The sequence below is a fragment of the Lemur catta genome, chromosome 2 (genome assembly GCF_020740605.2).
Source record: "Lemur catta isolate mLemCat1 chromosome 2, mLemCat1.pri, whole genome shotgun sequence".
In the NCBI taxonomy this organism is placed as follows: domain Eukaryota; kingdom Metazoa; phylum Chordata; class Mammalia; order Primates; family Lemuridae; genus Lemur; species Lemur catta.
Genome location: NC_059129.1, coordinates 139148894 through 139163154, shown reverse-complemented (window position 1 = coordinate 139163154; position 14261 = coordinate 139148894). Strand labels below are relative to the sequence as shown.

The 14261-nt window shown below is 40.4% G+C and overlaps 1 protein-coding gene across 2 annotated transcripts in view; it reads right to left on the bottom strand.

The window, feature by feature from the left end:
* Positions 1–10917, bottom strand: part of SNX9 (sorting nexin 9) — a 112235-nt gene extending 101318 nt beyond the window's left edge. Inside the window, exon 1 of one of the 2 annotated variants that reach the window (XM_045544634.1) lies at positions 10648–10917. In XM_045544634.1, the coding sequence (XP_045400590.1) occupies positions 10648–10659 (12 nt within the window). In that variant the 5' untranslated portion in view covers positions 10660–10917. Of the gene's footprint in view, positions 1–9948; positions 9967–10647 lie in introns of those variants that run through there. The other variant, XM_045544635.1, reaches the window with a different exon arrangement.
* Positions 10918–14261: the final 3344 nt, after the last annotated feature.

Below are 14261 nucleotides of genomic sequence, written 5' to 3'. Positions count from 1 at the left end.
CCCTGTGCCTTCAGGTATAGCAATGAAGTGGTGGAGGGAACCACTAACCTGAGGGGTACAGACTAAAAGAGCAACACCTGCTGGGGAGGCCAGATGGGGTCATCCCCAAGATCATGGCACTGTGTTAGCATTCCTACCCTCAAATTACGCTTACCAAGGTCAAGAGGTGGCAGCCTGGGAACTAACAGATTATATAATAGTTCCACTACTCCAGTAGGATGGGGACATAATTTGTTGTCAATTATTACGGGAAAGTTCTATTTATCCCCCACCTTGATTGTGCAATGGAATTCATGCCTGAATCCATTCAATTACTTGTATTTTACAGATGAGGAAACAGAAGAATTAGGTAACTTTCCAAAGAAATGTAACTGAACCTGATTGGGATTTGAGCCCAGGCTCCTAAGTCTATGCTATACCACCACCACTGCATTAATCCGGTAGAACTGATTTTATTCATTCATTGCATCTCTAAAAGAAGACACAACAAAATTGTTCTTCTAAATATGAAATTCAGGGAAACCAAACATTAATAAGGGAAGTGGGCTTTTATATAATAGCTACAATGAATCACAGGGGAATGCCAAAGACCTCAAAATTAATTCATTACATACATACATCATACATCCCTCTACAAATAACAGTAATTACATGAAAGTATAATTGAGAAATATTTAATGCCAAAAACACATTATGAAGTTTTTCGGTGTTTTGTTTTGTTTTAAAGATGTGGTCTCGCTCTGTCTCCCAGGCTAGAGTGCAGTGGCATGATCATAGCTCACTGCAGACTCCAACTCCTGGCCTCTAGCAATCCTCCCACCTCAGCCTCTCAAAGTACTGGGATTACAAGCATGAGCCATGGTACCCAGCCTGAAGTCCAGTATTTTTAAATGAATCAATATTTTATTAACATAATCTATATACATTTTAACAATGGTATTGCCAGTGTGAAGAAGATACACAGTCTATAAACAATGTTTGCCTATTTAAAGATCCAGGAAACACTCCAGCTGGGAATCCCTACTCTAAAGTAAGCTCTGGGTATTGCAAACCAGGTATACAAAACACTCCAAACACTTTAACTAAACTGCTTACCTGGAAATCAAAGGGAGCAGATCCATTTTAACCATTCCAAGACACTATGTCCTCAGCCACAAGGAATTTAGAATGAACTATACCACGGAAACAGATTTGCCTAGCATATGCTGTTCACTGGTTCCTAAAAGTGGCTTAGTGTGACCAGTTCCAGGTAAAATTTTAAAGCACAACCAGAGAGACTGGACACTTACACCTTCTCTGAAATGTACTTCTGTCCTACAAGGTCAGTCACTATAATAAATAACATTTTAGAGGAGACCTGAAACTAGACATATCCTCATTTATTTTACACCACTCCCTAACCTACGAGAGTATAGAAATGACCCTCTTCTTACATCATGACTAATACATATCAGAGTATTTAACCAGCACTTGTTTTTACATACAATTTTCACACTGTGGCCTCTCTATTGACATAAATTTATTTTTACTCTTGTAAGTTTCTAATGGCAGTGAATCGTGGAAAATAGATTGGAGGGCCTCATTTCTGATGCCAAATACTGTGCTATCATCACTGTACACTATGTATATTCTTCTACCATGGCATATAACACTTAACTGAAGACACTAAAATGTCTGTTTCTCCCATGAGACTATAAATTCTAAGCAGGAAAATGTACATGCGTTTTCAACTACAGTATAAATTCTGGAGAAAGACTGAATGAAAAAACTTGCTTTTGATTTTTGGTAGCAACATAGCATACTTAACATTTCCTGTAAATACCACTTTGATATTCATTTATAATAATATTCTGATGTTAACCATAGATAGTAAAAATTAAAAGCAGTCCTTCCATAACTAATGGTACAGTCTATGCAGTTTAAGGATCCCACAACAAGAAACTGAATGGTGTAAATGCCAAGGATTTCATAATCTCCTGCACTTTTCTTATTTAGACACACATTAATCCTTATTGATTCTGCAGGGGCAAGTTATGTGAACACAGCCTCTCAATCACAAAGCTTAAAGCATGCCCTTGCCATCATGCATATATGAGTCCTAGATAAATCAATTTGATTATTCAGAGGTAGATTTATCTAGTTTGGGGACTATTCCCATTCTTTTCTCTGGCTTTGACAAACATTTGTTTCTTTACTTCCTGAAAACTTCCAAGTGGGCAAATTCAAATTCAAATTCAAATTCACCAAAATTAAGTACAAATACATATCACACAAATAAGATAAATAACTGGATTTACAATATCATACATTATCTGAATTATAAAATAATTAAAAACAGATTTTTTTACATAGTAATTCCCCTTAGTGAATTAAAAAGTATTCTCATTATACAACCATTTTAGGAACACAGTATACAAAGCAAAAATAGCTAAACTAATTATTGTGAACTACAATAAAGCACAGAATTGTATAGCATGTTTTCTGAGTAACTTAAAAGGCAACAGGGAAATAACCAGCTACCAAAATAATCTGAGATTCTAATAGTGTTGAGACATTTTGCATATAATACAAATGACCAAGCAATAGAACACTGAAAAGTCACTGAAAGCACTGCAAGTTGACAAGAAACTAAATGGCTTTTGAGAATACTTTACCAATCTTGTGGTTTTCAACACATTTGAACCCAGTGAGATAAAGAACCCTTTAGACAAGACACGAGCGTTCCCTGCACACAGCACGCTAGAGCAGCGCACCTGTCTGCTGCCTCACAGATCTCAGGGGCTCTACCACAGAACCCAGGGCTGTACTCTTCTTTGTCCATCCTCCACAACAGTACTTCTCAAAGGGTGGTCCCTAGACCAGCAGCATCAGCATCAGCAGACCTCCAGAATCAGAAACTGGGGCAGAGCCCAGCAATGTGTGATTGTGACACAGCTAGAGTCAGGGTACCGCAGCCCTACCATTGATACCTAACCCTCAGGAAACATCACTTGTAAAATACTGATGCACTTTAGTAACAGTCCAATTTCTCTCCCATGGAAGCTTATTACCATTGCCATAATCTTTCTCTATAGCAGATTCCTAAAGAGTCAGAGAAGAGGAGAGTTTAGGAAAAAAACACTTAATACCTACGTTTTAGAGAACCACCACTATCACTTTTATAACACAAACTACAGAAAGGGCACGAGATGTTCCTACTTATCAAAAAGGGGAATGGTTTTTTAAACATTGAGAACTTTACTTCTGGACATTATATAGTAGTAAAACTATCAGAAGTAAATGTTATAATAATTTTTAAAAATCTCCATACTTTTTGATATCATCTTGGCTTTAAATGGTTAAAACAGATCAATCTATTGTAATCAAAGATCTCAGTAACCTAAAGGCTACTGATTTCCTTGGGGGGGGGGGAGGTTTTCAAGGACATTGAATATGCTTTACCTACTGGTAATGTCAGTCACAGGACAAAGTACATCTGATGCATCAACGAAACAGAAACATAAAATCATAGTATTCGACTCTCAACTCTAAAATCTGAGGACTAAGTGATCTTAGGAAAGTGGGGAGAGGCAGGGAGTGATGGAAACCACTGCAGACCCACAAAGGATTAGCTGCTCTGCCTCCTCTGAGCTCCCCAGGGAAAAGGCATACGGAGGCAGGTAAAATTACACATTTTATTGTAAATTTTTAAGACCTTCAGGTTCAATTCTGGTTGTTCAATAAGTTTTTAGTTATCTTTAAAAGTTAAAAAGCATACTGTTTTTTCCTTTGGGAAAAGAAAATATGGTACTTTAGGAAATAAACCTTATAATTTATTTACAAAGTAATATTTGTAATCCTGAGTACATTAGCATTTTTCTAAAGTGCCACTTACTGTAAGTATTAATCAAAAACATTTTTTCATCTTAGTATAATTCAAAACAAATTAACAAAAGGTAGGTAAGTTTGGGAATCTGCTTTAGAGGCCTAGTTAAAGACAGTACGTTTTTAAATTTTAAAAAATGACCTTTTTTGTCTTTATTACAAAAGCAACAAATATTCATTACTCAAAATCTTGAGAATACAAAACAAGCTAAAAGATGAAAAAATGTTCCTAAGTGTAGTCACCATGAGACAGACAACTACTATTAACACACATATCTACATTTTCAAGCCCTTTTCTGTGAATTTATATTAGAAAATACATTTAAACTGGCATTAAACTGGTATATTTTAAACAGCTCATTAATATTTGAATGTCAACTCTCTTAGGGAGGATCCAAACCTTTACTACCAACACAGGAGAGGCACATTATAGCTGCTGGAATGTCTGCTGAACTAAATATTTGGGATCCGACAAGACAAAGTCTGGACTTGCAGACTGTTGAGATGTACTATATAAATATTTTTAAAGCATCTGAAATGATAAGAGTCAAAACTCACTCAATGAACTAAAAGAAAATAATAGGCATTTCCAGACAGGTCCTTTGAAAGCCTCCTGGCTTGAGGAGTTGTGCCCCTGCAGAAAGAGAAAGCCGCCTTCCTCTACGACACTGAGCCCTGTGAGGGCAAGGACACGCCTTTCATACTGACATCCCAAGGTGGAGGGGAGGACCTGGCACTGGGCTCATGGAAGTTCAAATGAATGAGTCAGCGATGACAACAGGTAACAGTTACCAGGATAAAGTTACCTTTTCCCCTCCTTAACTTATCCCTAAACTTAGGTGTCTCTTTGACTTAATGAATCACCGCAAATCTATGATTTTTGAGTACTGCCTCTGTAGGTAATAATACTATATGACTTGATTTTCAGATACTAAAAATAGCCTAGAAAAATTGAGTCAGACTGAATAGCATCCTTAAGTACTGTATTTACAATGTCTAAAAATGAATAAGAAGGATGAAATCTATCATGTGTTTTTAATAGTCAAAAGAAAAAAAAGAAACAAAGAAATACCAATCGGAAAGTTTTGAAATGCCCAGAGTGAAATTCTGAGTGAGGTTTGGTTTCAATAAAAATGCTTCTTCACCTTTTCCCTCAAAGAACAGATTAACACTTTATGTGCATTTCCCCCAAAGAACAGATTAACACTTTAAGTGCACATATTCTACTCCCTTCACTTTACAGCCTTTTGTAAAGAGGCTCTGACTTGGAGTTCGTCCTGGCAAGTACAGTAGGCTAATATCTGAACCATCACCAGACTGAAAGAACGCAAGTGCTGAATAAAATATTAAAAGCAACACACACACACACACACACAAACAGCTCTGGAGAGGTCACAAAGGAAGTGAAAGAAGAGACCCTGGAGAAAGCATGTGCTGAGGCAGGATCTCACCAGGAGTCTCCCCCAGACCCTGGAGACCGAGTCTGTGCTCTTAGGACTGTACGGTTAGCAGGGAGGTAAGAGACAAAGACTTCTGTATTAAGCTATAAGCTGGGACTCCAAAAGGATCTCAATATAAGGGTACAGAGAAAAGTCTACGCAAGGAAATGTCTTATCATTGACGAAGAATAGTGGGAATGAGGGAACTTTTTCCTGAGATCAGAGGTCCACATTTATGCTACACTGCATGGCTGGAAAAACATAAGCCCGAAGGACATAATGTTCCCAGGAGACGGATAAAACCACACACAAGTCCTCCCTGGAAGAATACAACTTCAAGGTAAGTGTAAGAAGTCCCTCAAAGTTCCAAAGAAAATGAGCAACCTACGAAAAAAATAAAATCACAAAACACACAAGAAAGCGAGGCACCATGAGTGAGAATTAGCAGAAACAGATGGCTGAATCATTTCTCATAGAATCAACAAACACAAAATAATAAATTTCTTATATGCTTTAAGAGACGCTTAAAAATATGAGCAAGGAACCAGAGACTATAAAGAATGACTAATCAGATGTGAAAAAGAACCAAATATAATTTCTAAAAATAGAAGATAATTGAAATTGAAAATTAAATGGATAATAGAGATTAGGCCTGACTGAAGAAAGAATAGTGAACTGAAAGTAAGCGCCGAAGAAATTATCCAGAATGTGGCACAAAGAAAACATAACAGGTTGCAAGACTGGAAGTTAGATTTCTGCTCGTCCTTTTCATGCTAATTGGAGTTCCAGAAAGAGAGAATGGGGAAGAGGTAATTTTCATGACAAATTACTGAGAATTTTCTAGAACTGCACTCTCTAATACAGTAGCCATTAGCCACATGTGGCTATTTAAATTAAAAACAGTTCCGTAGTCAGACTAACCACATTTCAAGTTGTCCGTTAGCCGCATGTGGCACTAATTCTAAACAGAAATTTTTCAAATCCACCATTTTAATATCGCCATGAAGCAGACAAAAGATCAGTTAGACACAACAAATCAAGCAGAGAAAAGCAATTAATAAAGAGATAGATGTGAACGGCATAATTAATAAGTTAAATCTAATGGACATACAGTATACACACACAAGAGAATACACATATTCTTTTTATGCACAGATGGAACATTTATGAAAACTGACTAGATATAAAGTTAGCCTCAACAAATTCCCAGGTACAGTACTGGTTATTAATCAGATCCCTGATCACAATGCAATGAAGTTAGAAATCATCAACAGAAAGATAAACAGAAAAACCCTACACTTTCCGAAATTAAACACATTTCTGACAACTCATGAGTTAAAGAAAACTCTTTTTAAAGTCTCAGAAGTATGAAACTTGTTCCAATTACCTTAAAACATAAGAACCAATTTCTTATGTAATCATTACTAAACATGAATTATATTTTAAAAACACTGCTAATACCTAAGCTGCAGATATAAATTTTGCACTGTACCTGTGTATTTTTTAAAAAAAATGTTTACTACAACTCACAATTAAAAGAATGAAAGCTTACAGTTGGAGATTAAAAGTTTTCTTTAACTTTAATAAGTGAGTCACTTATCTCACTAGATTATCTTTTTTGCTCTTTCCAACTGGTCACTGCGGATACAAAGGTGAGCAAACCACATTGTCCCAGCCTTCTGTAGCTGACAGCACCAAAAGGAGACAGCCATTAGTCATAGAAACAAATGGAAAATGGCTGTCAGAAAGCATGATGTGACCCTGTAACATTGATCAGGGCAATCAGGAAAGGCTTTCCTGGGGCAAGGATACTCTGACACATTGAGGCCTAACTTATGCAAAAAGAAGGTACCTGGGGGAAGAGGACAGAGCATTCCAGAAAAGAAACAGCATATGCAAAGATACAAAGTTTTAACTGGGCAATAAAAGTACAACTATAATTTTCAGATGGTCAATATATTAACATAAACAGAGCACAGTAGAAAACTTTGCAAAATGTCTATGCTTTCTAATCTATTCCTTTTTCAATGAGAAATTCTTTCATCTTTCTACTGTTACAAAATTTATCTTTGACTTTACAAATACTGTACATTCAAGACACTTAAAAGTATTACTGTTATACAAAATAGAATGTTTAATATTTTCCATACTGTTTTTAAAAAATTATACAAATCAACTTTAATCCTTAAGACCCTTTAGAAAGATATTTCTGTTCTTTTCTTCCAGTAAAGAGGTTTCTGCACAGGAGAGACTATAAAGTATACTTTCTAAATTGTTCTCACTAATCTACCTCATGGAACAGTCCTAAGCAATTCACTCATTCCCTACCAGTATTTCTAACATTCAACACTCAATTAATTCAATCAGTCAAGCTATAACACACGTAATAGCTTTAGATATTGAAGCTGAAAAGTTAAAAAAAAATCAGGAAATCCTAGAATCTTGTTACGATTACTCTTAAAAGTGATTATGTAAGCATAAAAGCACCTAAATTAGTTACCAAAGGTTAACTCTGACATAAAAATTACAGCTAAATTCTACAGATATGGATTAACTTCCACTATTTTCATGTCCCTTTTGACATATATTGAAAAAAAATTTCTTAATTTCTTCCCCAAGGTTTTATCTTTTAAATAAAACTCAGTTTACTCAAGTCCACCATAGGATTATGTCAAAATATAGCCTTCAAAGGTTTCCAACAGAGGTCAAGACTAAAGCACTCATAGTAACCTTTTTCTATATTTGTAAAATGAGACATGATTAGACTGAGAGTATGCACTTAAACTGAATTCAGTATTCTACTAAGGATTAGAAACAAAAAAACAGATAATTCCTTTAAAATGTACAGTTAATGATCAATTAACTTTCTTTACCAGCAAAGAATTGCCCAATTAAAGTTCTTCCTCTAAAAGATATTTTTTTTTCTATTGTGAATATACCAGTGGAGTTTCTAAAAGTCATGACAGTTCAGAGATAATTGCATTTTCAAGAAAACATGCCAAGAACAAATAAGAAAATTGTATCTGAAGAGAACTAAAGCCATTCTCTGGTAAATTCAAAGGGAAACCCAACATATGTAATATATCTAGATATTGAATATATTTCTCATCACTTAGTGCTTATAACAAGAACTTGAGTGCCATGTGAGCTTAAAATTTTATTAAATGTTAGTAGCTATTACTAAGTACATTTTCCCCACCTACCCATTAAAGAAAAGGAAGAAAGAATCAAACTACTCAGATGCGGAGAAGGGCAGGGGTGTGTGTATAGGGGTTGAGGGAAGCAACAATGACAACTCTACTCTCTTGGGAGCAATTAAAAAAAAAACAAAAAAAACCCCTCTGGTCTGACACAAGAATCACCAGGAAGTCGGAAAACCAAAAAACCCGAGGAAGGGTCCTTTTTTAATAAGCGCTTCATTGCTCTTCCTTTTCTTAAAATGGAAGTGGTTTGTCACAACTGTAAACATGGAAATGAGTATGTGTGCAACAGTGATTAGAAAGCTGAAAGAAACGAAGTCAGAATTACTGGAATTTGCCTTCAGAGTGGTGTAGATAACAAAGTAGGAAGTGCTAACACATGCTTTAAGGCTTGTGTTTAGTGAGGACACATGAGACTAAAGTTTGGTAGAGGAACCACTGTCCTTTTCAATTTTTTGAAAAAATTAAGTTCAGGCTTAACTATCAAATAAAAATTTCATTATGTATCCCTCCACTAGTTGCTAAACTGTATTCCACTTAAAGGACAGTGCATGTAACATGCTTCAGTAGCTCAGAATGGAAAACACCACAACACTGACCACAACTGAATAGATCTCTACGTCATAAACCACTTTTAAGGTTGCACGATGAATATGTCCTAGGATGTATAATCGGTAATTTCTGGAATGTTTGACAACAAACCTCAAAATCAAATTTCCTTAAAAATCCCTGGTTTAAGTTTTATTTTTAAAAAGATCAATGCAAAATTAATACATGTTAAAAAGGTAGCAAGTTCTATCACATCTAGTAAAACCAAGCAACAGCACAGCTAATAATATACTAACAAGAAGATAATTATTTCAGTAACAGAAGCAACAGGTTCCCTGGAGGAGAATCTCCATTTCTCTATAAACACTGCACCTAGACGGATTCAGAGCGCAAAATTTAGCAGACTGAAATGAAATCAGACAACTCTGACTTTTCAAAGGGATTTCAAATTTCTTATCACTTTTCCAAATTATACCTCCACCAAACACACACACCCACCACCAACAACAAAATTAAGGTTTTCACCAACCCAAAAGTAGCTTAGAGATCTCAAAAATAAATATGGAAAAGGATGCTGATGTTTATAAAAGTGGCATTACAAAAACTATGTGAAAAAGTAAATCCACTCCTCGCACCAATCACAGATCAATCAAGAGCTCACTGATGGAGCCTCCAACACCCAGGTCCTCCTCATTCCGTGATCGTGCCTTTCCCAGTTACATCAAGTAACTATTGAAAACGCCCAAGAAAAGGAACAGGGGAGGGTGGCTTTTGAAGACTCAGGTATCAAAGGGTGACTGCTAATTTCATAAACAATAACTTAAAATAAGCAAACCACCACTCCTGGCCAATTACCAAACAGGAGTTAAAGTTCCACCACGTAATTCGGGCCTGACCCTTTTTTTCAGGCAAACAGGCAATCGAAAGCATCGTCATTTCCCTCTTGATATTTTATTCATGCTGGCAAAACCATTCAGACTAAAAAGGTAGCAAAACAAAAGAAAAAAATAAGAGAAGCGAAAGCCGTGGAGCGCGGGGAGTTCACGCCGCGTCTCCCTTCCCCGGCAGCGAACTCCCGCAGGCCGGGTTGAAAATGCCGCGTCCTCTCGGGCGGGGGTTCGGTCCCCAACCCGCCCCACGGGCCGAGGGTCCCGCCGCCGACTGAGGGAGGGGACGTGGGGGCGGTGGGGAAGCCGGACACCACGGAGCGCAGTCGCCTCGGGAGCCCAGCGGCTGCCCCAGGACCTCCCAGGGCTGCGGGAACTTTCCGTCCAGCCCCCGCGGCTCGTCCTGGCGCGCCCGCCCGCAGCCCACGCTCGGGAGCAAACTTCGCACAGGGCGCCGCGCCCGGGGTCCCGACCCGCGCCGGAGCCCAGCCCCCGCCGACCCCCGCCCTCCGCGCTACCGCAGCCGCCAGCCCGACCCGCAGCACCCACGCCCGGAGGGGCCGGCTGGGCCGCGGACCCGACCGGCGACCCCACCGAGGGCACGGCGCGGCCCCTCGGCCTCCCCGGCGCCGCCAGCTCCCGTCCTGGCCCTTCCCGCGCCGCCGCGGGGCCGAGCGGCCGGCCGGGCCTGCGCCGCGCGCCCCTCACCTTGGTGGCCATGGCGGGCGGGTCCCCCGGCCCGGGACGGCCGGCTCGTCTCCCGCGTCGCGGCTGGTCGGCCCGAGCCGGGAGGGCGAGAGCGAGGACGAGGGCGGCGGCTCCAGCTGGGCCCCGCGCGGGGGCGGCGGCTCCGCGGCGGCCGCGAGTCTCGGCGCTCAGGCCCAGCCGCCGGGCGCTCGGCGACTCCAGCCGCCGCCCGCTCCTGCAGTTCCTGAAAGTCCCCGGCTGCACGGCCCCCGCCCCTGCCGGCCAAGCCTCCCATTTACCGCGGCGTGCGCGGCGCGGCCGGCGGAAGCGCGCCCGGGGCCCTCGGCCGCAGCCCGGCCTCCGCGCCCACTGGCCGCCCCCGCTCCCGGCCTCCGCCCCGGGCTGCCGTCGCCGCTCGCCACGCTTTGTTCGAGGCTGTGGGCCGCGGCCTGAGTGGCGGCGGGGGTCGGGGCTGGCGCCCTGGGGCACGGCCCGCTTCCCGCATGGCCGCCCTGCGGGAAACGTTCAGTGGTGCGGGGAGCCGAGTCCCACCCGGGTTCCACAGGCCGGCGCCGCACGCCGAGGCGCGGAGTTTCCCGCGCATGAGGCGGGAGGGGGCGATGGTGGCTCCATACGTGCCCCGCAGGGCAGGAGTCACTGCCCGGGATCCTGGCCCCACGTCGGGGTTGCTGCGGGGTCGCGTGTACTCGGGGCTGAATACCATAAGTGCCACATAAACAAACGGGAAGGATCGGGGCAATGGCTTCCTGGCCCGACGGGCCCTTCTCGGAGCTTCTGCCACCAGCCTGGAATTTCTCTCAGGCTGTGATCAGGGCTGTAGCTTCGGGGACGGGGACGTGTGGGGACGTCTTCTGAGATATCCCATTAACCTCCTTCTCAACTCTTGATAAATTGCAAAATGCCTAAGGGCCGCAGAAGTTTGGGGGTGCAACAGGTTTCCTGAAGCGGAAATTAAAGGTCTAAAATTTTCCGGTTTTTGTCAAACTGTTTTTCTTCAGAGTTGGGAAATGAGTTTTATTAATAAAGGAATGACTTGAATTGAGCGGCAAGTTTGTCATTCAAGTACAAAAGACACTAGTGGAAGACATATCTTAATTGGAATAATAGTCTACTATGTCTGGTTTTTATTACCAGGGATAAAAGAGGCAACTCTCACATCAACTTTATTAGGCCAGGAAAATGGTATAAGAGTTAATGTCAAATTTGTGTCTTCTCAAATATGTTCTATTTGTGCTCCGGAGATTTCACTAGTCCCATTAACCTCAATAATGGGGTTTAAAATAGATAAGGTGCTATAGAATTTTCTGTGAATTTTTGTGTTTGTGGAGCTCATGGCCAAGGCCATGATATTCATCAAAATATTCTTAAATAGTTGTCTTTCTAAGTAAAAGGAAAGTTGGGAGAACCATACTCGTTAACAGCCTACTTGCTTTATGCTAGGCTTTTAAGTGTCTCCATCTCATTTAATGCTTATAACAAACCTTTGAGAAAGTCACTATTGTCCACTATTTACAAAGATGAACAAATCAGGGCTCATTTAAATAACTTTCCTCTTTGGTAATACTTACTAAAATTGAAAATGACCATAATCTTGAACCCAGCAGCTCTACTTCTAGGAATTTATCCTCCTGTTAGACTTGTATTAAATACTAATAAGCAGATGTTCATTAAAGCATTGTTCTGTATTAACCCCAAAAAGAAAGCCACTTTTATGTTTCTTAATAGGACTGTTTCAATAAATAAGGTACATCCATAAAAACAAAATACTAGGAAGTCCATAAGAAAATGGTAATATTTTAATAGGTATTAATAAAGATAAAAAGAACATTATATATAGTACAATCCATTTGTGCAAAAGATATGAAAAAATATATTGTACATGCCTAGAAATGTTCTGAAAAATTTCTCCAGATCCTATTGTAATAATTTTTGGCCATATATCTGTATTACTTTAACTATTTAAAAACATGAATTTGGCTAGACTCGGTGGCTCACACCTGTAGTGCCAGCACTTTGGGAGGCCCAGGAGGGAGGATAGCTTGAGGGGAGAATTTTGAGGCTGCAGTGAGCTATGATCACACCACTACACTCCAGCCTGGGTGACACAGTGAGACCTTGTCTCAGAAAAAGAAAATAAAAACATGAGTTTCAATGTTCATAAACAACCAAGTAAATAACTTGGCTAAGAGCACATACTGGTATGTGGAAAAATCAGGATTTGAACTCAGGTAATGCTATAAGTAATGAATTTTCTGTATTCTTTTAAATGTGGAGGCTGGATACAGCTCTCTGCAACAGTTCAATAATACGTGCTTTGCTAGGTCACACCTGTGAAAACAGGCCTTTCCAAGTGCTCAATTGGCAAGTTCTATGCCACCAATCATCCTGGGCTTCTGGTGCCAAGAAAGCAAGAGGACCAGAGAGTTCAAGCTTTTCCCACCTGAACAATTTCTACTGCCCTGGTTTTATTTTCTAGAAGTAATGGTGGAGAATTGGTATAGCCATTATGAGAAATAGTATGGAGTTTCCTCAAAAAACTAAAAATAGAACTATATGATCCAACAATTCCACTTCTGGGTATATATGCAAAGGAAATGGTATCAGTTATTTCGAAGAGGTATCTGCACGCCCATGTTCATTACAGCACTGTTCACAATAGCCAAGGCAGGGAATCAACCTAAGTGTCCATCCATGGATGAATGGATAAAGAAATTGTGGTTTGTATAAACAATGCAATATTATTCAGCCTTTAAAAAGAAGGAAATCTTGTTTGTGACAACTCAGATGAACCTGGAGGACATTATGCTAAGTGAAATAAACCAGACAAGTATAAGGGAGATTGCATTTGTATAGGCAACAGGTTTCTTAGGCCAAACTAAGATGACTGCCGTAGTGTTTTTTCTGGCCTGGCCTGCTTGGTTAGCCAGCCTTCCAGGGAGGCATGAGTCAGCACACTCATGTAACCAAGGTGTTATCTTCTGTGTGAAGCCATGTGATCTCGCTTTCCCATGGCATGTTACCTCTATTGTTCAGGGCCATATATAAGCACTTGCCATGTTCCTGGCCATGCTTTTCGCCACTGCTGTATCCCCCCCGACAATAAAGAACATGTCTCACTTGCCTGCTGCCACTCGCCTTTTCTTCCAATTTCCGAAGCCTGCGCCGGAGCACGCGCTAGCCACAGAGCCTCCTCCTCACAACACAGAAGGATAAAAACTGCATGATCTCACTTATATGTGGAATTTTAGAAAGTCTAACTCAGAAGCAGAGTAGGATGGTGGTAACCAGGGGCCAGAGGGTGGAGGAAATGGGGAGTTGTTGGTGAAAGGGTACAAAGTTTCAGATGTGCAGAATGAATAAGTTGTGGGGATCTAATGTACAGCGTTGTGACTGTAGTTAATACTGTATTGTATACTTCAAGTTTGCTAAGAGAGTAGATCTTAATTGTTCTCACCAAAAAAAGTATGTGAGGTGATAAATAGCTAGTTAGCTTGATTGTGGCAAACATTTCAAATTATATATCAAAACATCATGGTGTACACCTTAAACATACAATTTTTATGTGTCAGTTATACATCAATAAAGCTTGGAAAAATCATTTTTAAAAAAAGTGA